This window comes from Caretta caretta, chromosome 6 (genome assembly GCF_965140235.1).
Source record: "Caretta caretta isolate rCarCar2 chromosome 6, rCarCar1.hap1, whole genome shotgun sequence".
Taxonomy (NCBI): Eukaryota; Metazoa; Chordata; order Testudines; family Cheloniidae; genus Caretta; species Caretta caretta.
The window spans coordinates 81,666,557-81,688,343 of NC_134211.1; the positions used below are offsets into that span (position 1 = coordinate 81,666,557).

The 21,787-nt window shown below is 40.2% G+C and overlaps 1 protein-coding gene across 1 annotated transcript in view; it reads left to right on the forward strand.

Moving 5' to 3' along the window:
- COCH (cochlin) overlaps positions 1-19,578 on the forward strand; it is a 43,961-nt gene extending 24,383 nt beyond the window's left edge. Inside the window, 8 exon segments of the mRNA XM_048852403.2 lie at positions 2,230-2,363; positions 3,764-3,826; positions 6,432-6,476; positions 6,562-6,709; positions 9,500-9,603; positions 14,358-14,584; positions 15,497-16,013; positions 17,523-19,578. Of these exon segments, the coding sequence (XP_048708360.2) occupies positions 2,230-2,363; positions 3,764-3,826; positions 6,432-6,476; positions 6,562-6,709; positions 9,500-9,603; positions 14,358-14,584; positions 15,497-16,013; positions 17,523-17,698 (1,414 nt within the window). The 3' untranslated portion in view covers positions 17,699-19,578.
- The last annotated feature ends 2,209 nt before the right edge of the window (positions 19,579-21,787 follow it).

The following is a 21,787-nucleotide window of genomic DNA, read 5'->3' on the forward strand; positions in this document are numbered from 1 at the left end:
TGGTATCTGGATCCATCACCCACTAGTTTCACCCTGCTCCTATACAATATTTAATCCTTAAATTCCAAGCTTTCCCACGGTGACTAGAAAGCTTTGACTGTGGTGTTCACTACATTCCACGGTCGCTGCGTTTGCAAGGTGATTCTCCAGTCACACACTACTCTACAATCAGGATCCTCTCTTTAGGAAGTTTTGAATTGCTCTTGGTCCATTCCTGCAACCTCACCCCATGGTTCAGTGGATGAATCAGAAACATGAGCACTTCTGTGAATTAGAGGAAGGGAGTCACACCCATTCCTTTGAGCAACTAATTCCTTGCTCTCCTTCTTAGGACAGGGTTTGCAGCAAGGCTGCATTAACAAGGCATCGTCATTAACATGCATATGGCCAGGGCTGTGTGCTATTTTGAAATCATAGCACTGCAGTTTCTCCAACCATCTGGCAAGCTGTCCTTCAGGATTTCTGAACCTAAAGAGCCATTGCAGAAAAGCTTGGTCTATCCTGATCATAAACTTCCCCCCACACAAATAGGGATAAAAACATTCTATAGATTTAACCACTGCTAGGAGTTCCTTTTCAGGTGGGACAATAATTTCTCTCAGGAGAACGTAGACTTTTGCCACGGTAAGCTCTCAAGTCCCTGGAGTTCTTGTGTCAATACTTCCGCCAAACCATAAGCACCAGCCTTTCTGTCCAACAAGTTTTGAAACACAAGTAGGCCAAGACAGGAGCAGTAAGTGGAGCCTTTTTCAACTCTGAAAACACACTCTGAAAAACACTTATCACACTCTGCTGACCACTGAAATTGTTTCCCTTTCTCACCCAACTTATGCCATCATTTTTGCAATACTGAACCTTCTGTAATAGCAGAGCCGTGCAAAACTGTGTACATCTATAAGTGTCTGGGAGTTGGCCAGCTCTGTACCACCTCAATTCTCTTTTGTCAGTGAAAATTCCCTCCCCACTAATTGTGTGCCCAAGTAGATTACCTTTATTGGAACATCTCACATTTCTTTGGCTTCAGTTTCAAAGTGGGTGATTCAGCATCTCACAGACCTTTTGTAAATGGTTTGGTTCCTGTTCAAAGGTTTTATCATGCACCAGGATATCATATAGGGATAACAGACAGACTGTGAGGGACATGCCATGTACTACCCTCTCCATTAGCATTTCAAATATGTCTGGTGCACTGCACAAGACCAAAGCCATCACTTTATATTGCCACAAGTCTTGTTCTCCTGTGAAAGCAATTCCCTCCCCCCTCTTTTGGATCCATTTCTACTCACCAATACTCACTGTTAAGATCCAGTGTGGAAACCCAGGCTGAACCTGCTATAGCATGCATGGTACTATCTATTCATGGTAATGGATAAGAATCCTTTAAAGTGACTTCATTTAATTTTCTATAGTCCACCCAGAATCTGGTGCTGCCTTCCTTTTTCTTAATCAGAAATATGGGTGAACCCACAGTCAAAGGTTCAAAAATGTCTTCCTAGTACATTTCCTCAATGTCCTGTAGTGCCTCTTTCCTTTTTTTTTTTTTTAACTGGTAACCAGTGAAGTAGCTGTTTAATTGGTTGGTTTCTCTTAGTATCAATCTAGTGCTAGATCAGTGCAGTACAACCTATACCTTTGTTGGACCGGGAGAACAACTCATGATTCCTAACCAGAAGTCTCTTAAACTATTCTATGGTTCCCTATTTAAGAATACAGCACTGTGCTGGAACAGGTTCAGTAGAAATTCTGGGAGCTCACCTTCACCCCATCCCCCTTATAGTTTTCTTCTTTAGCTCTTTTGACCAGAGCCATTGATTCTTCTTCAAGTTGTGTCCCTATGGGTGCTCCATGTCAGGTGTGCATGCGTCCCAGGCACCTTCCGTCTGAGATTTTTAGGTAGCAGTGTCCAGTTGGCCTGCACATGTGCTCTACTCTGCCTTGTGCTTTGCACCATGGCTATATAGAGCTGCATGGGTGAAACAGCCTCAGTTCCTTCTCAAACACCTCGGCCTGAGATGGAGTCTCAGCAGTATCCATCCTTGCTTATCTCAGCTGTAGGGTTTTTTTTTCCATAGTTTTACTTAGCTTAGTTGGTTGTAATAGTAAAATAATTTAAAAAAATTAAGGACCTTGTCCTTTCTGGGGTTTTTTTAATGCCTCTTAAAAAATGTTACTTTATACTTGTGAAGTATTTAGTTGGCCTTGTGGTAAGATCATCCTCTTTTATCCCAGAGGCGTGATCACCAGTGCGGGAGGAATTGTAAGAGTACAGACCCTGCCAGGACAAGAGAACTACTCTGCCATATATGCCAATGGGATCCAGTCTCAGGTGCTCACTAGATGGGCTTCATCTTTCTCCGTGGCTGGTAGGTGGATCAAGTATTTATTATTTAGTAACGTATATTTGCAATGTTAACAGAAATTTGTCCAGGCCTTTCAGTGGCCTGTGACTATACAGTATGCTGTAGAAACAATGACCGACTTTCTCCTTTTCTCGTTGTTTTATCCTCCATTTTCTTATAATCACCTTACCTTACTATTCCATTTGGACTATTCAGTCAATGATTGCTGCTGACTCTCATACATAAAGCAAACTTGAGTTACTCAAACCCAGATCCTCAAAAGGTATGTAGGCACCTAACTCCCACTGAATTCAATTCCCATTGAGGCTCTGGGCACCAGTACCCATTGACCAGTCTGTTACTGTTCTGAGTGTACCAAATGCTACAGCCTTCATCCTAGGAAAATGGCGCAAAAAGCAACCTTACCAAAGGCCTCCAGGAAAATTCCTACCCTCATTTTGTGAGAAACTGAATAAAGATAGGGGATTATGTAGGTCAGTAACACCACATTGTATGTTTTTTCATTTAGGGCCCTGTCTTGTCCAGTGCTCAACTCCCATAGGGATTCAGTACCTCACAGGATCAGGGCCTTAGTTAGGTATAATGTGCTTAAGTGTCTCCTTTGAACCTCTACACTGCAGGTTCACATATCCTTAAAGAAAATTTTGTCTGTACAATCAGTTAACTGGCATTTGGTGATCTACCTTAATCTTAAAGGATGGACAATCAAGTTTTTTCCTCCTTTACCTTCCATCACACAGACAGATAAAACCTGGTCTTCTGTGAAACTTGTTCCTTGTCAGGATTTCAGTATATCCAGTAAATCTACCTGTAAGGAGAGACTCAGCTATGTGTCTATTTTATCATGCCTAGGGCTTTCATTCTCTAAAGAGTATTGGGACAAGGAATTTTATAAAAGGGATTTTTGGCAAGCAGGGTCACAGGTATCACTGGATCAGATGGAATATATCTGAGGATGACCCTTAGCAAAACTGTGGTTGTTCATTGGGGCTTTGGTTTCAGAAATATACATCGACAGAAGAAAGCTTCTGTAGTTTCTGGACTATTATTTTACAGGAGAATTAAAATTTTCTGTAGTGCTTCCAAACTGTTTACATAAATTCTACCTGCCAAGTCTATGAGACACTAGTAATTCCCATAAGGTGGCCACTACAAATGAAGGCCTTGATTCTGAGTGGTGCTGAGTGACATCAAATCCAGATGGCTTCAGTGGGAGCCATAGCTGTTTGAGTCTTTTACAAATTATAAAACGTACCTGCCTTAGCTCACAGGCCATTATAAACTAGATGTGCTGTAATTATTTATCAATTGTACATTTTTCAAATTTGATTACTTTTTAAACACCTGCAATGTAATTTGACTGCAGTGAGATGCAATGAATTCATCTTTTCAATATTATACAGGGACCAAGAGTGGAGCACTTGAAGCAGCTGGACGACCACTATCAACAGCACGCCCCTCTAGAGGTTGGAAACATTTCTAATAGATGATCTTCCCAAGGGAAGGCTTCCAACTCATGTACCCTCATGTGTGAATGGCTGCCTGATAGGGAAAGACTCAGAATCAACTCATCTTTTGAATAAAGTTACTTTTTACCCAATATACTTAACAGGCAATATCAAGTAGCATTTGTAATCTATGAGGCTGATTCCAGTCTCAGTTATGCTGGTGTAAACTGGTAGAAACTTGAGTGAACACAGTGGCGTCATACAGATAACTCAAGGAGGAAACCTGTTGTATGCTCAGAGGCTTTTTCATTTCCATCAAGTGATTGATATGAAAATGAAGAGAATGCATTCCTTTTTAGAGAGGGAATTTGAGAGAGAGTTGTCTGTCTGATTCAGTGTACTGGTGAAGTTTAGATCCTCATACCATGGTGACGGGTGCACTGTCAAGGATAGACTGGAGAATTCTTATCATTCATGCAGTTGTACTCAGTCTTGATTAGATCAGATATAGAAACATTGAAAAGGAAATAAGTCAATACCTAGTCATCGTTATTACACATTGTATTCAAAGTCAAGATGATCCCATAACTGCTCAGATGACAGTAGACAAAGCTATAGAAATGATTTTCATTCTCCCAGGTTTGCCTGTGAGGAGGAATGACTGATACTCACTACCACAGGTTTAAGGTTGCCATAACTTTACCAGTATTTGAGCCTGTGTATTTCTGAAAAACAAAGATGAATATAAAAAAATTAAGTGCCTGCTTTTCCCCCCACCAAATTTTACACTCAGCCATGTGTTTGTAGTTCAGCTACTGCACTTCAAAGAACCAACAGCAGCAGCCACGATTTTGGTCAAAGTCAGGAAAGTATGGAAAAATTCTGGCACAATATTGGAGTTGGAATGGATACATTGGCAATGGACAGAGCCAGAAAAAAAATGGACAGTCTTGTATGAATGCACTCTTGGGTGTAGCTAGAGGGTGTAATTCCTTGTCAGGATTTTCACTGGTCAAAGAATCAATCCTTGCTGTGAAGACGTCTAATCCCCAGTCCATCTTGCCCCTCATGATAATTGTTAGAAGCACACATACATAAAGGGTTTGATTAAACTCAATCTACAGATCAAAACAAAGTAAACTCTTTACCAAGCTGAGTTTCTAGCAACCATGAATCCCTCTTGGCTCCTGGAGCAACTCCTTTCTCTTCACTTCTTCCTTCGTGGAAGCAGCAGTATCAATTTTCTGTTGTGCTGCAACTGAATATTGTTACTTCATGTTGTCATAACTTGAGTCTTATATTCACAGAGTGGCAAAGACAAAGGACCTTGCTTTAAATTGTTTTTTTGAAGAGATGAAGCAGTAACAATATTTTTCTCTGTCATTGTGTGTGACGAGTAAATAACATAGGGCCAGATTGTAGCTGGTCCTTCAGGACCATACAGGAGGGTAAGACAGTATGAGGTATACCTTACTCCAGCGCACCAGCTATCTGTGCTGTGGATGGAAGCACAAAGGGAGGAGCAGCTGCTACAGGGGCACTACACCCCTCCTGCACCAGTCGGCAAGAAGGGATGGGGGAATGGACAGAGTCTTGCCTCCTCTTTCCTGCCCCCCAGACAAACTAACTAGTGTAATTGCGCCAGCATCCTGGGGGAAGTGTGCTGCACCACTATAGATCTGAGGCAAGGTATATCTTTCCTGAAGGCAGGGAAAACTAGGAAGCACAGGACTCTGAGTTTGAGTCCTGTTTTGCTCCTGGGGCAGTATAGGTGCGTACTCTTCCATATCTGGGGCAAAGTTACAACTGGCCCCATATTAACATTTGGGTGATGGAATGCCACTGTGGGCCACCAACCTGTCTAACATTCATGCCCTGCAAAGTTTCTTTCTTCTGAGAGCTTAACATTCTTTTTTAAACTATGTTCACAGTTACAGTTGCCACCTCTGGCAGAATCTGTCCTACATATTACTCTGTGTTAAGACCTTTCTCCTAAACTCCTTCGGAGGTAGAGTGTCACAGCATTTAGTTGTGCAAGAGAGACTATGAGTCTGGTTGTGGGGAGGAGAGCAGGTTATTCACTTGCTACTCTCCATTGGGAGTAGCCCTGACTCCTCTTCCCACTGTCCATCTCAACCCCTAGCCAAGTAGCTGGTGCATAAAGGGGAGTTGAGATACACCATGAAAAAAGGGGCAAAGAGTCCTGTGGCACCTTATAGACTAACAGACGTATTAGAGCATAAGCTTTCGTGGGTGAATACCCACTTCATCGGATGAATGTCAACATGTATTCACCCACGAAAGCTTATGCTCCAATAGGTCTGTTAGTCTATAAGGTGCCACAGGACTCTTTGCCGCATTTACAGATCCAGACTAACACGGCTACCCCCTGATACATGAAAAAAGGATGGAGGAACTTCTCTCCACCCCAAGTGAGGGGAAATCAGGGCTGGAATCCCAAAGAGCATTCAGAAAATTGTAAGGCTCACATACGTGCCACCTCTCACACAGGACAGATGGCAAGGTTAGAACCTAGCTTTTAACGTCCTGACCTCTTCTAGCTTCAGTTTAAGCAATTCAGCCTCTTGTTCCCTAAATAACCCTGCTGTTTCCTACATTCTAGATAAACGACTGAAGAAACTTGTTGAGAAAAAGGTTGGGAACAAAGGTAGGAACCCACATAGCCAACTCACGCAAAGAAAATTCCTGTTCATTTGCCTTTCAATTAATCTAATTATCTTGGGTGTTCACAGACTGTAAAACGGATATTGCTTTTCTGATTGATGGAAGCTACAATATTGGGCAGCGTAGATTTAATTTGCAGAAGAACTTTGTTGGGAAAGTAGCTGTGATGCTGGGAATTGGAACCGAAGGACCACATGTGGGAGTTGTACAAGCCAGGTATCTGCAATGTTATAAGAAAACTCTAGAAACTGAGTTATTAAAATGAGAAAGCTGAAGCATATAAAAATATCCTATTCAGCAGACCTCTACTTGAGTAGTATAAGTTATAACATTCTGCTTAGGAACTGTTGTAGTTGAGACATCCAAATAAAATCAGTTTATTTGGGGGGACTGGATGGTTTAGGACAGAGGTTTCTAAAGATTTTCCTAATGTGAACTACATTGTTAAGAGACAGCAAGTCTTACAGACACCTCCCTTTCTACCGATGATCCAGTAGTATCCCCATGACAACAGGAGCAATATTAAGGAAGTATTACTTTTTTTTAATATGAGTTAGCAGTGGAAAACAAGAAGAGCCAGCACCATGCTACCAGACAGGCCTATGCATACTACCAGCATGTTCTCTCTGGACCACTCTTGGTCCACAGACCTCAGGTTGGGTACTACTTGGGCTAGGATAATAGTAGTGGGACACAGAGCCTTTCTTTTCCAAGTCCCTAGTTCATACCCAACCCCAATAATGGTACATAGTGAATGACAGTTTGAACCACTTCATGGTAGTTTCATCTATATGAAGTGTGTTTGTGGTTTCAGTCCAGTTCTGATTGGACTGGTGTCCAGTACACAAAAGCACAACTGGGACTAATTGACAACCACAATGAGAGACTGGGCATAGAGAGCAAACTATCCTCTGATCTCCAGCAAGCATTCCTTTATGTTAGTTTTGAGGTGAGTTGATGTGGAAGGGTGAGAGAAGTTTGTCTTGCTGCCTGCCCTGTCCTTGATCTGAGGGGAGAGGACTTGGGCCTCCAGGGCTGCCAGCACCATTCACGGTCATGTAGTTCATCTTTAAAAAAAAAAAAAAAGATGAAGATCTCAGCAAAGTGGGGATTCTAAAACTTGGCCATTTTTGATATTATGGTCAGTAATTTTTAATACCACACAAAATGGAGTATCCTTGATCAGCTTATAGCAACTGATACTTCCAAACGTGTTAATGAAAATTGAAAAAAAAAAAAAGACTTAACATTGGGTTGTATTTTGGCTTATAGCATAAAACTGTCAGGTACCGCAACGGCCAACCCAATAGACTAATGCTCTCACCCCCCACTTTAAAAACACCTCTCACAATTTTGTTTGCCTATTATCAGGATTTAAGTCCTGGGCAGCTGGTTATGTGAGGTGACTATTTTCCAAAGCCCAACCACTTTGGCAATTGCTTCTGGTCTAAAGGAAGTTTCTTCTAAACACGGAAATAGTTGGTGGATTAACAAGTGAGGTCTCTCCCACATCCTTCAACAAGCCTGTATTAAATTATAGGTACCAATACAGTCAACAAGAAACAATGATAGATATTGTGTGAATGTTGTGCAAAAAAGATACTAAACATTATTAAAATAGACACTGAACAAAAGGATCCAAAAATTTCTGGGTGGGGGGAGGGAATTGAATTTCTTTTTATCAGGATGATGATCAACTACCATGTCAGCTTTTCCAGTTCACTTGAAAAGAAAATTGTTGCAACATTACTTGCTGGTCACATTAGCAAAGACAACTTTGCTTCCTGGAGAATTATTATTGTTTGACTTCATTTATTTGTAATAATTTACCTTCCAAACCATGGGATTTGTCAGGAAATTTATAAATAGCCAAAACAACTGTTTGAACTGAAAGGCTTGGAGAAAGCCTTATGTAATGGGTGTATGGAATACTGAAGAGAGATTAAGACACAGGGCTTGAGTCCTTCACTTAAAACAGGAACTCTCCTGGACTCAATGGAGTTACATCACTGCAAAATGGGATGAGAGGAGAATCAGTCCCAAAAAGTAGAGTAATTATCTAATGGGCAAACATGGCTGTCTTGGGGCTACATCCCCTAGAGTGCTGAGCAACTGATGTCAGCTGGAGTTGAGTACCTTGATGAATCAAGCCTTTAATGGTAATGGATCATGGCAACTGCCCTCCAATGATCCTCATATCTTTAAAAAAAAAAAAAAAAAAAGCAGCATTAGGTCCTCGTCCTGCACTGGGATCCTCTTATGCAGATCCCACTCTGCATAGGCATAGGGGTCCATCTGATGCTGCATCAAGACCTTGACTTCATAACATTTGTCCTTTTCAACTGCAAGTGAGACCAAATGTACTTCTTACAGTTCACATGACAACTAGTTTTTAATTTAGTGTTTTGTTCCCCCTAGATTAGGAGTCAGAGGGTGAAATTCATTGCAGCTAAAATTTTCCTTATTTTAAATAAAGAGTAATTAGCTAGCATACAAATTAAATTACTCTGAAACTATTTTCATTTAAAAGAAATTTAATATATATATATATATATATATATATATATATATATATATATATTTAGCAAATGTTTAAGATCCAAATTCAACAATAAAAAAAGTGGCCAAATTCATTTCTCACTTACTCCAATGTGACTCAAAAAGTAGTTCCATTTACAGAGGTATAACTGAGAGCAAAATTTGTTCCTATAACAGTATACAAAAACAGCAAATGAATACACTTTAAAATGAATGAAAATCATTCCCTTCTTACCTGCTAAGACCTCTGTTCTGAATTTGATTCCTTCTGCTGTCTTTGAGATAATCACAGATACTGCAAAGAGTGAGGGTTCCTACTTTGTTTTAAGAATTAATATCATTAAATGTAGCTGACAAAACTCAGAACCCTGGATTCTGCTCTTAAGCAGGCTAAAAGGCATTTCATTTCTATTTTAAGATTTGTCATGTATGTCTGTTTTTTAACTGGTTACTTTATTTTTCACATAGTGAGCATCCAAAAACTGAATTTTATCTGAAAAACTTTACTGCGGCAAAAGATGTTTTGTTTGCCATAAAGGAAATTGGCTTCAGAGGCGGCAACTCCAATACGGGTAGGTACAAAGCTGATCAGAGACCGGATAAGAACTAATTGTACCCAAGGAATGTTATTGTTGTCATTTTGTTTTGTATTAAAATGTTGGCCTGTCCTAAATTCAGTTTTTAGAAGATGAAGTTCCACATAACATTGCCCCACAATACAAAAGTGATAGTAATTTCCACTGTTTAAACAGTCACGGATTTCTTCACAGGGAACAGCTTTGTTTCCTGAAACAAATATGTATCATTTATAGTAGAATGATTTTCAGACTGTCTGGGGTAATCAGAGCATATCAAAAAAGTTTCTGAAGGGAAATGAAATACGAGAAGAAGAAGGAGAATCTCTCAGATATATACACATTAAGTCATGAAGCAAAGTGGAACAGTGCCCTCAGTTCAGTGGTGGTAGTAAGCTGGTACAGTCAGGTACACCGTACCATTAAGACATTTATTGCTGGTACGCCGTACCAGAAAGATATTTTCAAGAATGAATTGTAGAGCCCTGCGCAGATACAAATTTATACTCGTGGCTGCGGATATCCACAGATACAAATTGGTATCCGCTGAACCGCAGGGCACTCCTGGGAACTGCAGCAGTGAAAAGAGCAGAACATGGGGCTGCCACTCCCAGGAGCCAGCGCCCTTCATTAGCAGCTCCTTTGGCACAGCTGTACTGCCTCCCAGCCCCACCTCCAGCCCTTCTACACAGCTGCATCTCCTGTCTGGGGTCTGTACAGCCCTGCCAGAGTACAGGGCTAGGGGCGGTACAGCCATGCTGGAAGAGCTGCCGGTGTGGGGTGTTGGCTCTCGGGAGCGTCGGCCCCAAGTTCTGCTCCTTTCACCACTGCAGTTCCCGGGAGAGCCCTGTGGTTCAGCGGATACCAATTTCTATCCACAGATATAAATTTATATCCGCGCAGGGCTCTAGTCACAGAACATTTTTTGTGAGAGGGGGCGGGGTAGGAACCGTACTGGTAAGAGTTAAAATCTACTTCCACCACTGCCTGAGTTTCACCCTTCCACTTCAAGTGAGCTTCCTTGGAGTATCTATTTCCACAGGGCTGACTAGACCTACACGTAAAGTTCCACTTACTTTTGGTCAGTTGGAAATTATTGTACTTTCCATTGATTTGTGAGTCACAGGCCACTCAAACTTCAGTGTTACCTGGAATTCCCAGAAGAAAATTTTGCTATTACACTGGGATAAATCCACAGTAACTTCATACATGGCAGTGGAGTAACTCCAGATTTACACCATACCAACAGAGAGGAATTTGTGTCTCAGTCTTCTAAGGTCCTTTTGAAAATTCTACATTTTAGAAAGATCTAAGTCCTCCAACTAGGATGGCCAGGTGTCCGGTTTACGACCAGAAAGTTCAGTCAAAAATGGGACCTGATGGTGTCCAGTCAGATCTGAACCACACAGGGAGAGGGGAAAAGCAGCGAGTGACAGACGGAGGAAGAAATAGGAGCTAACGGGGGGGATGGACCTCAGGGGGAAGGGGCAGGGCAGGAGCGGGGCCTCCAGAGAAGAGTTTGGGCCAGTGGTGAGGCCTGGGGTGGGAGGAGGGTGGGGGGAGAAGAGGGCAGGGGCAGGTCCTCAGGGGGAATGGGAGATCCGGCACTCCTGCTGGCGTGTCCGTTTTTTAAAATATTACAAAGTTGGCAACCTTACCTCCAACCAGAGTAATGGAAATTATTCTGGAGCAAGAATAGGGATGTTTCTAGGTCGGTTTATTGTTTTGAAGGTCAGTATACTCATGTTTGTGTGTTACTCTCCCAGTCAAGTTAGTGTGAAAAACAATTCAAAATGTTTTAAAAAATCCTTTAATTTATAATCCTGGCAGTACAGCCAGGAAAGTTCTGTCTGATTAACTAAAATTACGAATCCTAGAGATCTATTAAATCTTTCCACAAGATGTTTTTAAATTTCTCTGTAGAGAGGTGGCATGCCCAGTGTCTGGTGTTCCCCTCAGTTTGAACAGTCTTTACCCGCTATAGAAAGAGTTAAGTCCAGTACTACTCAACTGGTACATAAGAACATAAGAATGGCCATACTGGGTCAGACCAAAGGTCAGTCCAGCCCAGTAGCCTGTCTACCAACAGTGGCCAATGCCAGGTGCCCCAGAGGGAGTGAACCTAACAGGTAATGATCAAGTGATCTCTCTCCTGCCATCTGTCTCCACCCTCTGACAAACAGAAGCTAGGGACACCATTCCTTACCTATCCTGGCTAATAGCCATTAATGGACTTAACCTCCATGAATTTGTCCAGTTTTTTTTAAACCCTGTTACAGTCCTAGCCTTCACAACCTCCTCAGACAAGGAGTTCCACAGGTTGACTGTGCGCTGGAGTGAAGAAGAACTCCCTTTTGTTTTAAACTTGCTACCCATTAATTTCATTTGGTGGCCCCTAGTTCTTATATTATGGGAACAAGTAAATAACTTTTCCTTATTCACTTTCTCCACACCACTCATGATTTTATAGACCTCTATCAAATCCCCCCTTAGTCTCCTTTTTTCCAAGCTGAAAAGACCGAGCCTCTAATCTCTCCTCATATGGGACCCGTTCCAAACCCCTAATCATTTTAGTTGCCTTTTCGGAACCTTTTTTAATGCCAGTATATGTTTTTTGAGATGAGGGGACCACATCTGTATGCAGTATTCAAGATGTAGGCGTACCATGGATTTATATAAGGGCAATAAGATATTCTCCGTCTTATTCTCTATCCCCTTTTTAATGATTCCTAAAATCCTGTTTGCTTTTTTAACTGCTGCTGCACACTGCATGGACATCTTCAGAGAACTATTCACGATGACTCCAAGATCTTTCTCCTGATTAGTTGTAGCTAAATTAACCCACATCATATTGTATGTATAACTGGGGTTATTTTTTCCAATATGCATTACTTTACATTTATCCACATTAAATTTCATTTGCCATTTTGTTGCCCAATCACTTAGTTTTGGGAGATCTTTTTGAAGCTCTTCACAGTCTGCTTTGGTCTTAACTATCTTGAACAGTTGAGTATCATCTGCTAACTTTGCCACCTCACTGTTTACCCCTTTCTCCAGATCATTTATGAATAGGTTGAATAGGATTGGTCCTAGGACTGACCCTTGGGGAACACCACTAGTTACCCTTCTCCATTCTGAAAATTTACCATTTATTCCTACCCTTTGATCCCTGTCTTTTAACCAATTCTCAATCCATGAAAGGATCTTCCCTTTTATCCCATGACAACTTAATTTACATAAGAGCCTTTGGTGAGGGACCTTGTCAAAGGCTTTCTGGAAATCTAAGTACACTATGTCCATTGGATCCCCCTTGTCCATATGTTTGTTGACCCCCTCAAAGAACTCAAATAGATTAGTAAGACATGATCTCCCTTTACAGAAACCATGCTGGCTTTTGCGCAAGAATTTATGTTCTTCTATGTGTCTGACAATTTTATTCTTTACTATTGTTTCAACTAATTTGCCCGGTACTGATGTTAGACTTACCGGTCTGTAATTGCCAGGATCACCTCTAGAGCCCTTCTTAAATATTGGCATTACATTAGCTATCTTCCAGTCATTGGGTACAGTAGCTGATTTAAAGGAAAGGTTACAAACTGTAGTTAATAGTTCCACAATTTCACATTTGAGTTCTTTCAGAACTCTTTGGTGAACGCCATCTGGTCCCGGTGACTTGTTACTGTTAAGTTTCTCAGTTAATTCCAAAACTTCCTCTAGTGACACTTCAATCTGTGACACTTCCTCAGATTTGTCACCTACAAAAGACGGCCCAGGTTTGGGAATCTCACTAACATACTCAGCCGTGAAGACTGAAGCAAAGAATTCATTTAGTTTCTCTGCAATGACTATCGTCTTTATGTGCTCCTTATGTATCTCAATCGTCCAGGGGCCCCACTGGTTGTTTAGCAGGCTTCCTGCTTTTGATGTACTTAAAAAAAATTTGTTTTGTTATTACATTTTGAGTTTTTGGCTAGCTGTTCTTCAAACTCCTTTTTGGCTTTTCTTATTCCATTTTTACATTTAATCTGGCAGTGTTTACGCTCCTTTCTATTTACCTCACTAGGATTTGACTTCCATCTGTTAAAAGATGCCTTTTTATCTCTCGCTGCTTATTTTACATGGTTGTTAAGCCACAGTGGCTCTTTTTTAGTTCTTTTACTGTGTTTTTTAATTAGGTGTATACATTTAAGTTGAGCCTCTGTTATGGTTTTCACTCTAGTCACTATACCTTTTAATTTCTGTTTAACTAACTTCCTCATTTTTGCATAGTTCTCCTTTCTGAAATTAAATGCCACAGTGTTGGGCTGTTGAGGTGTTCTTCCCACCACAGGAATGTTATTATATTATGGCAGATTTCAGAATAGCAGCCGGGTTAGTCTGTATTCGCAAAAAGAAAAGGAGTACTTGTGGCACCTTAGAGGCTAACAAATTTATTTGAGCATAAGCTGAGCTGTAGCTCACGAAAGTTTATGCTCAAATAAATTGGTTAGTCTCTAAGGTGCCACAAGTACTCTTTTTATTATATTATGGTCACTATTTCCAAGCAGTCCTGTTATAGTTACCTTTGGACCAGATCCTGCGCTCCATTCAGGACTAGATCGAGAGTTGCCTCTCTCCTTGTGGGTTCCTGTACCAGCTGCTCCAAGAAGCAGTCACTTAAAATATCGAGAAATTTTGTCTCTGGTACAGAAACCCAATTTCCCAATTGTGAAATAGCTTCCTCAAATTCTCCTTTTCCTGTTCAAAACTAGGAAAAGCCTTGAAACACACAGCTCAGAGATTCTTCTCTCTGGAAAATGGAGTACGCAGAGGGATTCCTAAGATCGTCGTAGTTTTCATAGATGGCTGGCCTTCAGATGATATAGAAGAAGCTGGAATAGTGGCCAGAGAATTTGGCATTAATGTATTCATTGTGTCTGTAGCAAGACCCACAACTGAGGAACAGGGAATGGTTCAAGATGTTGGTTTTGTTGACAAGGTATGAGAGAATGTCCTCAATGTATTTGTAATTTACTCTTCACTCATGGGTATTACATACTTCAAATGACTAAGTTTCCTCCAGCCCGAACTCCAAATGAAAAAGTCATACATATGTAATAGAGTTTTAAAAGAGTTTGTCAACCATCTTGTAGAATAAGTGAATTATATCCCCAGTATAAAATTCTAAAGGATGGTTAGCACTCTGTAGGAAAAATGTCACTATTAAATTCTAAAAGGTTTTTGCTATAATTTTTGTATAGCCCTCTTTTTGTATAATTTTGTATAGCCCTTTAATGGTTTTATACCATTAAATTATATGAGGCTCCTCCATAAATGTTGAAAAGGCCATTTAAAAAAAAGTTATTTAGAGCCAGGTTTTCTACTCATTTTTGTGGACACTGTTTTGCCTCCCACAATTTTATGCCCATCCTTACTTGCTAACAAAAATAATAGTAACTAGATACTTACCTGATTTTTGATTTCATATAGACATCTGACTATATTTGTTGGTATCTACAATTTACAGTACATACAAAATTGTTTTTGCAAAATCAGAATCAATCACAGAAAATTAGGTAATTATACTTCGAAGCAAAATCTAGATCCCTCCATGCTTTACATACTTGTATGCCCATTAATTGTCTCTTTGTTCAACATTTGAAATGTATAATTAGAACTTCCAGCTTTTATCCTTCTCTAAGGATTAGCAGTATTCATAAAAAGATGAAGATCAGCATCTACAGCTCCCATTAATTTCAACTGGAGTTCCAGGTGGTCAGCATTTCAGGGAGGCTGGTGGGGGGAAATCAGACCCTAGTTTCCTATCAAACTATTAAATTAAATTATTTATATACACCTTTAATAATACATTCAACAGAAATCTCTGTATGCATGTTTTGTTTTTAAACAGGCTGTCTGTCGAAATAATGGCTTCTTCTCTTACCATATACCCACCTGGTTTGGTACTACCAAATACGTAAAACCTCTTGTCCAAAAATTGTGTTCTCATGAGCAGATGCTGTGTAGCAAAACTTGCTACAACTCTGTCAATATAGCTTTTCTGATAGATGGCTCTAGCAGTGTTGGAGACAGCAACTTCCGCCTCATGCTTGAATTCATCAGTAATGTTGCCAAAGCCTTTGAGATCTCCGATACTGGTTCCAAAATTGCAGCTGTGCAGTTCACCTATGATCAACGCATGGAGTTCAGCCTCACTGATTATGCCACAAAGGAGAAGGTTCTCTCTGCTGTGCGGAGCATTCGTTACATGAGTGGTGGTACGGCTACTGGTGATGCCATTGCTTTCACAACCAGAAACGTGTTTGGACCTGTGAAAGATGGACCCAACAAAAATTTCCTTGTTGTTTTGACTGATGGTCAGTCATATGACGAAGTTAGAGGTCCTGCTGCTGTGGCACACAAAGCAGGTAAATGACTGAAACACAACAAAAGAAACTGGAGGTCAATATTTCACACTCCTGTAGTGTCTTTCACTAGCCAGGGTGTGTGTGTGTGGGGGGGTGGATGACAAAGAAGTTTGTAGGCATTAATTCAATCTCATTTTGCCCCCGTGAGCTAGTGAAGTGTTGTTGCCCCTTTGGCCCAGTTAGCCACAATTCAGGACCTTGCAAAGGTTGGTTGTTAGGTTGAGAAATCAGTGATATGAGTTGGGTGTATTCTTGTGCAATCTTGTTTGTTTATAAAATAGGCACACAAAGGCTTGTTTCTCTAAACATAGTCGCAACAAACAGCAGCAGACAACTTCCTTACTCAGAAATCCACAAGCTATCTGCATTAGCTCTGGCCAGCCACACAACCTATTGCCTTGGGCCATCACCTCCACTGTCTACAGCTGTTTTCAATACATGAAGGAGTTTGATTGCTCCTTCTGTAGAACCTGAAAGAATACCTGGCACACCCACTGACTGTCTTTGGATCCAAGAGCTCCCTGATGGCAGCCATTACTAGCACTTTTCAGCATAATATATTAACTCCATTGTACAAAGATGCTAGCTGAGGTTAAATGTTTTCCTATAGGTCACAGAGCTAGAAATAGAAACTAGATTTCCCCATTCCCTGTCCTCTGCTCTAAACACCCAACAACCCAACCCATTTTAAATAATTTTATACGACACTTCTAAAGAAAATTATCTGAATCAGTTGACATTACAGTATTTGAACCAAATAGCCTGTTTTCAGACTGGAAAATTTCTTGCACTCTACTCACCAAAACTACAGATGCAATGTATTGGTCCTTTTCTAGTCATTGCTCTAGCTATTTTCCTGTCTCATTATGTACGGTATAAATGTTGTAAATTTACATAACTAAGTAAAAGCAGGTTATTACAAATTCAGAATCTGAAAGAAGAAAATACTGTCAGCTCAAACTCAAGGCCTGTATGGTATTAAACTAGACTACCACCATCATTTACTGGGGAGGAAAGTGGTTTGGCTAAAGAGCCTCCCTGAACTACTGTCACTTGAGAGAACTGACTGAGCACAATAATGATTCAGTCTTATTGTTCAGAAAATCTTTCAAGTGATTAAATTGGTGTCTAGTACACAGTAGATCAGACTTCCATTCCCTGTGTCTAATCAAAGTTTAATGATATCATTACTTCTTTCATAGGCAGTATTATAAAATATCTAAAATGCTAGCCTTATAAGTTGCCCCATGCTTCTTACTATAAACTTGTTTAAGTTTAAGCAAAAAACTTCTGGTTCCAAATATTTAGGACCCAATGCTGCTCCTGCTGAAGTCTAGTGGAAAGAGTCCCATTGTCTCTGGCCAGCTGCATGTACTGAAACACGTTTTTTTTTTTCAGGGGGGGGTCGAAATTAATCCAGCAAATGTAAAGCTGGAGAGCTATTTTCCTTGTACCTTGTATCCTTGAAGTTGGGCTTACATGTGGTCTCTTTTTATTATAACACTATAGGTATTACAGTCTTCTCTGTTGGTATTGCTTGGGCACCATTGGATGATCTGAAAGACATGGCCTCTGAACCAAGAGAGTCACACAATTTCTTCACAAGAGAGTTCACAGGATTGGAGCAGATTGTTCCTAATGTTATTAGAGGCATTTGTAGAGATTTCTTGAACTCTAAACAGTAGAGGAAAGGCTGTTGGTCACTTTGTTGAAACTAAATCAAGAAAGCTGGGAAGGTCTTTCTACAGTGCAAATATCCCATTCTTTTAATACTCAGTCAAAGTCTTGGGATAAGATACAAAGAATCACACTCTGCTTTCTAAACTCAAATAAAAGCTTCCAGTGACATCATTGCAAGTTTTGCTTGATTAGGGACTGCAGGATTTTGCCAAAAGCAATTTTAAATGTATATTAACTTGAAATATAAATCAAGGGCTGTTAAGCATACGTTACATTTAAGGTACCAGATATCAGCTGTATGTATATAGAGAAAATACAAGGTAACTTAGCTCTGACATTTGTGGGCTGTCATTTGCTGAATGTCTCCTCACAAACAAAAATTAATATACTTTTAGGTATCTAACACCTTGTATACAATATATACAGTTGAAGTTTCTTGAATTATTCCAAAAGGCTCTCTCACTATTGTGATGAAAAGACAAGACTGGGAACATGTAGTTTTCACAGAAATGTTTTCAGTGTTCCATTTGTGCAACAGCTACTTCAGCTACTATTACAATGGATGGTTTGTAAGAGGTTGTGTGTCAGATTAAAGCAATCTATTGGATGAGAGCTTTCTACAGCAATGACACTAATTTGGCTGGTAGATCTGGTTTCAAAAGAATACCTGGTCACTTTCATCAGCTCCCAAGGAGTAATCCTATCAGATGTTTAGGCCTAGATCCTCAAAGGTATTTAGACACCTAATTCCCATCAATTTCAATGGGAGATAGTTTTGTCCAAGGCACAGATGGTCAAAGCTATTACACATCTGTCTTCCCACTCCTATTAAAGTCGATGGCAAAATTCCCAGTAAATTCAATGGGGCTGATTTTCTCCACTAACTTGCACGTTGGGTAGTCATTTACACGTGGGAGTAAAATGCTACCATACCTATTCAATAGTGTTTTACATTGACATTTTACAAGTGCAAATGACGAGACAAAGTTCCAGGCAGGGCCTTAGAGACTTCAGTTGGAATTGAGGGCATACAGACTGACATCCAAAATGAGCTCAGATCACTAACCTTAACTTGTCTATAGTAAGTTACTCAACCATGTGGAGGGGAGGTAAGTAGGAAGAAAGAAAGATAGAGGATATCATAGCCAGCAGGTGATAACTTTTAGAGCAATTCTTTATGAAGCCACTTGAAACAGATTTAAACCCTCATTGTTTTTAAAATATGAAAAATAGCTTTTGAAAATCTCTTCCATTTGATTGTGTCTATATTTGCATCCATACATGTGGTTAAAATTATTTAAAAATTCATTGTAAGGCATCTATCAAGTATCTGAAGTGGACAATACATTTTGGCCCAAATATTTTTTTCTAAGCTGGTTCCTAGGTAGTAAGCTTTTGTTACCAAACCAGAGCACTTTCCTGTTCAACTATCAGGCTGGGGTTTCTTTCATTTTTCTCATTTTGTGCTCTTGGTTGTAAAATGCTAAGCAGTTACGAATGATACAGAAGGGATCCTATTTATCAGGCTTTTTGTAGTGTATATTTTTAATAACTTATGACTGGCTATATATTACACTAAACATGAATGGCAAGGATGCCTTGTATTTTTCTATTAATTGTTATCCTTAATTTTGTATATGTTTATAGATATACAGTATTCAGGTATTCCTGTATGAATCATCCAGGTATTCAAAGTAAAATATCAACATTGTGAAGACTATAAACATTTTAGCTCTCTTTTGATATGAAAATACACATACTGCAAGTAAACTTTTAGACTGAGATTGCAGCTAGATATTTTAATATTCAGTAATGCAAAAAGCATTCTATGTTGAACCCCCGTAATACATTTTGAATACATCAATAAAGCAAACATCATAAAGAATCCAAATATCAGTATTGTTTTAAATTATTGAATTGCATTAAAAAACCCCAAAGTGAAAGGATACTAGTAACATCTGTCCATGATTGTTGAGTCTACTAATAGCAAAATTATAACAATATTCCATGCTAAATATGATGGTAAATGTAAATAACTGAATACAAGCACACTCACCAGTTAGTGAATTTACAAGTTCTGTGGTGCACAATTTTTTTCTGTTTATTGTTGTTGAAGGGACAACCACAAAGCTTTTCACAGACACAGCCCTTGAACACAAAAACAGGTCAAGTTTGGATCTTTAAAACAATGAAATATTTAATTGTAAATGTCTAAAAAGGTACGAAATGTGGCCACAGTCATGCATATGACCTTCTCCACCCTAGAAAAAACTTAGCCATTGTTCTAATGCTTGTGAAATTCCACAAATGCTAGCAATTGTCTACACTAGGGCCCCTACTGGAAGTGTGTTTATCGCTGTTGTCTATGCTTGCACTGAACAAGTCAAAACAAGAAGACATGGTGCCAAAAATGCTTGTAGACTGGTGCTAGCCAGCAGTGGGGGAGTTGCTAAACATTTAAGTGTTGATGCAGCCAATGAGGACAGATTGCACTCTTAGTACAACCCCAATTACTGTAAGCTCAGGAACGAGTGTGCACAAAAATTCTTAACCCCACCTCACTAAAATGTACCTGTAGGGCAAAAGTTGTGAGCACAACTACTATATGCTGTAGCTGCAAAATGTGGGCAGAATTACTGCTTGACCAAGTGTGAGGTCAAAGGGGAAATATCTGGGGGAAAGGGTGCTCTTTCTTGGTATAAGAGGCTCAGTCATAAGAAGAGCATGTTGCAGCAATAGCAGACATACAGAGAAGGCACCGTATTTGAACTGTGAACACTGGGGAGGCAGAATAGTATAGTGAATTAGCTGAATATGTTGCTCACACAGTTTGGGGTCTTCTTCTGCTCTAAAAGCCTCTATCATAGTACGTGTGCATGTAACTACTGTTAGATCTGTTCCTATGCAACTCCTGGTCATAGGACATACAAACTGTTCCCCCCGTGGAGACTATGCCCAGTTAGCAGTGGCAGTTTTTCAAGATCAGGTGCTTCAATATCTACCTGAAGGACAGAAGGTAGACAACATATCCCAGGAGCTGCAGACAATGCAGTAGCCTGTGCTGACCAGGACTCGAAACATTAGGCACACAGGGTAAAATTTTCAAAAGCATCAAAGTGACTTAGGAGTCTAGGCCCTGTTTCCTAAAGTGATGTAAGCCTTTAAGACCAGCTTTTTAAAGATATTTAGGCACTAGTAGAATGTTCTAAATCAGCTAAGTGCCTAATTCCCATATGAGAATTAGGTGCCTCGGTCTCTGTAGCTTTAGGTGCCTCAATACCTTTAGAATACAGTCCATGGGAGCTTAACGCTCATTCAAAGTCAATGGAACCAAGGTACATAAGTGACTTTGGAAAAGGGGATGTGGGCTCCTAACTCACTTAGGCACATTTGAAACGTTTACACCCTATGCAGTCCCTTACAGCTCCTAAGAGTCAGACAAAATTAGGGACAATTAAGACTTCCCATTCCCCACATTTTTCTCCCTATGAACAATCTGGTTCTCAGTCACATGAGTAGGAGGCAGGACAGAAAAGTACTCAATTTCCCCCAGTTTTACAGCTGTAGATAGATGGTTATTGCTGCCAGATTTCCCTCTTCCCTTTCTGTTACATTTTGTTCCCTATGCTGCACACCTGTGTTAATTTCAAAGAAAAGAACAGTTGGGATGTACATTGAGGCCAGATCCTGGGTCCCCCTAGCCTCCTGAGAGAAGTCCCACCTGCCCGGGGGCATCTTTGGATGGTGTGAAGTGGTTACAATGGAGGTCTGCTTCCCCCCTCCTTGCTGGTACAAGGGCAGGGTCCAGGGAAATGGCAAAGGCAGTCACCATAATGTACAGCAGTCTTCATAGTGATGCACTCAGGATCTGGGAACAGCAAATGTAGCTCAAAACCAGCTTTTGTATCCCAACCACGACCTGAGCGTAATAAGGCCAGACTCCAGCATCATACCCATGTGTTGTTATGGTTAGTGAAACTATTCCATACTGAACTGGCAAGGAGCAAAATAATCCTAAGTAATTGTCCTACTGTGACTAAGACACAAAAAGAGAAGGGTACTCACCCCAGGCAGTAACTGTAGTTCTTCAAGAT